This window comes from Eurosta solidaginis, chromosome 3 (assembly GCF_040869045.1).
Source record: "Eurosta solidaginis isolate ZX-2024a chromosome 3, ASM4086904v1, whole genome shotgun sequence".
Lineage (NCBI taxonomy): Eukaryota > Metazoa > Arthropoda > Insecta > Diptera > Tephritidae > Eurosta > Eurosta solidaginis.
The window spans coordinates 252,786,913-252,789,384 of NC_090321.1; the positions used below are offsets into that span (position 1 = coordinate 252,786,913).

The window sequence follows — 2,472 nt, forward strand, 5'->3', positions numbered from 1 at the left end:
CTTATGTCGGGAATTGCCCGGTGAATCCAGTACTTGAAGAAAAATATCCAGAACTCGCAGAAGAGGAACGCATACTCCCCAGGGAAACGCGTGTCACTCTTGCTCAACTTCGTTCTGGATACTGTAACAGGTTAAACTCTTACCTATCCAGAATCAACCCCGACATACAAAATGTATGCCCTGCTTGCAATGTGTCCCCACATGACACCAACCATCTCTTTAATAGTAATGTGGAACCAACGCCTCTAACACCCCTTTCCTTATGGTCCACCCCTGTTGAAACGGCAAGTTTCCTTGGACTCCCGTTAGAGGATATTGATGACAATTTGTGATCGGTCGCGGCTATTAGGTGGGGCGAGCATTGCTACAACAACAACAACAACAACAGCCCTTACGTCAATCTCCAACAATTTCTACATTTAAAGTAAGTCGGGTGCGATATCTATTCTAATATATGCATAGTTTAATTTGTATAATATTCCTTTTTTCGTTTTTACAAATGTTTGGCAATGTCGGGATATATAATTGCACTTAATATTCACAAGATATATGGAAAATTATTACCTAAATCAAAATATCATTTAACTGTGATCTTCAAAATCTACACTATAAAGAATTTGACAATCTATTGTCAAAATCATTTCCTAGCTCTATTCTCGAAAAATGTTAAAGCGGTTTAAGCCCGGGAAAGAAGAATGAGTTAAAACTGTAACGAACAAATTACTATTTTGTAAGATAATAGCAGATCCCAAAATAAAAATTTTGTAAATAATATCAATTGGGCTACACCTGGGTATGCTTATCAGGTTATCTGTTCATTTGCTTATAACTTTTACTCCATTACAAAAACAAAATACACTAAAAAGGAATAATGTTTAAACAGCTAACATAATAATCGTAGTGACGTGAAGAGATTAAATATAATTACAAGTGGTCTAATTATTACCAACCAATCAATCAACTTCAACTACTTTAACATTTTTTCACAGTTATACCACTGCCACACATTTAATTATAAAATAGGGTAATCAACAAAAAGTATGCACTGAAACAATCAAAATTAATAATATTTTCCCACTTAAGATCTAGGCTGGCGTAAGTTTTGCTGTAGGTTCCAATAATGCCCATAAACCGGCCGCAGAGGAAATAGCACCCAATAAACCAATTGTGCATGGTGACAACTTTGTATATCCCAATCCTGTTAGTGGAATAAATACATCACACAAATTCTTCATTGTATCCACAGCAATATCTTTGTGTGCCTGCAATAACGCATACGAATGCAGAGCTAAACGACTGAAATCCTGCAAAGAACGTATCTGCATGGGCGACAATGTTGTCCGGCTTATACCACTTTTAGCGCCCGCTTTATGTAAATCAATTAAACGAAATATTTCATAAACATCACGGCATAAATTCATTATAATTGATAGCAACCAATATTTGTTTGCCAATTTGCCCCAACGTTTTGCGTTGATGCCCTTGAAGAGGCCAGTACGCGCCAACCACAAAAAGTGATCGGCTAGCAAGAATAGAGATTGTGATATTTTACTTAGCGTCAGTGTGATACGTATCGTCAGATCGGGATAGTGTATGGTGCGTAGTGATGAATAGAAAATGTCTACGCAGCGACCAAAACGCAGTACTATAAAAAAAGTAAATAACTTTGTTCAAATAAACTATTTACTATATATTTTATCATTGTTAACTTACATTTACGGAATGTGCTTAATATATATTCGACGGTTTTAAAGCTATCGGCCAACGCTGGACTGGCATCTGCACTTTCCAATGAATCCCATAATGCACGCGAGGTGTATTGTATAAGCCTTAGATTGTACACAGGTGTTAAGGTTTGGGAATAAAACAAAATGACTTAATAAAAAGTATGCAATCAAAGAATCTATTAATCTTACCGGGCAATTTTATCACGACCCGCTGTCTGGCTATTAAGCTGCACCAACTTATCCATATTCATGATTTGGTCTTCGGTTTTCCTTATGTTTGCGCTGCTCTCTGCATTGAAATCAAAAATTTGTATTATCACAATTTATGTAAGCTTCGCGATTCGTTCAAAGGTTAAATAGGATAAATCAACAAATTTATGTGCAATAAACAATGAAAAGATTACAGACAAACATTTATAAGTGAACTTGCAGCTTGTTTTGTTTTTGTTATATTGCTATTGCTTGAGGCCGGTATGGTGAATATAAGAGCATAAACAGCTGTTGCAATCACGGTTGCCACACCTTGTTTTCATTTGAGACCAAAATTCATCGAAAAAAGTACCAAATTTCACAAACAATGGCCACATTATTGTTTTATTTGATTGTGATACAAGCAAGTCACAGAAGTGTCCTAGTCGTTGTTGAATATAAAATTTCAGGATGTATCCATGGTTTCCTATACAAATTATGAATAAACTTAGCGAATAGGGACTTAATTCAAACTGCACAAACAAAAACACTACTT

The 2,472-nt window shown here is 35.8% G+C and overlaps 1 protein-coding gene across 1 annotated transcript; it reads right to left on the reverse strand.

Moving 5' to 3' along the window:
- Window positions 1-441: 441 nt before the first annotated feature.
- On the reverse strand, window positions 442-2,168 carry Pex11ab (peroxin 11). The gene is made up of 3 exons (XM_067778145.1): window positions 1,917-2,168; window positions 1,714-1,829; window positions 442-1,645 (listed from the first exon to the last, which is right to left on the reverse strand). The coding sequence occupies exons 1-3, from the start codon at window positions 1,976-1,978 to the stop codon at window positions 1,086-1,088; spliced, it is 738 nt and encodes a 245-aa protein (XP_067634246.1). The 5' UTR covers window positions 1,979-2,168; the 3' UTR covers window positions 442-1,085.
- Between the last annotated feature and the right edge of the window lie 304 nt (window positions 2,169-2,472).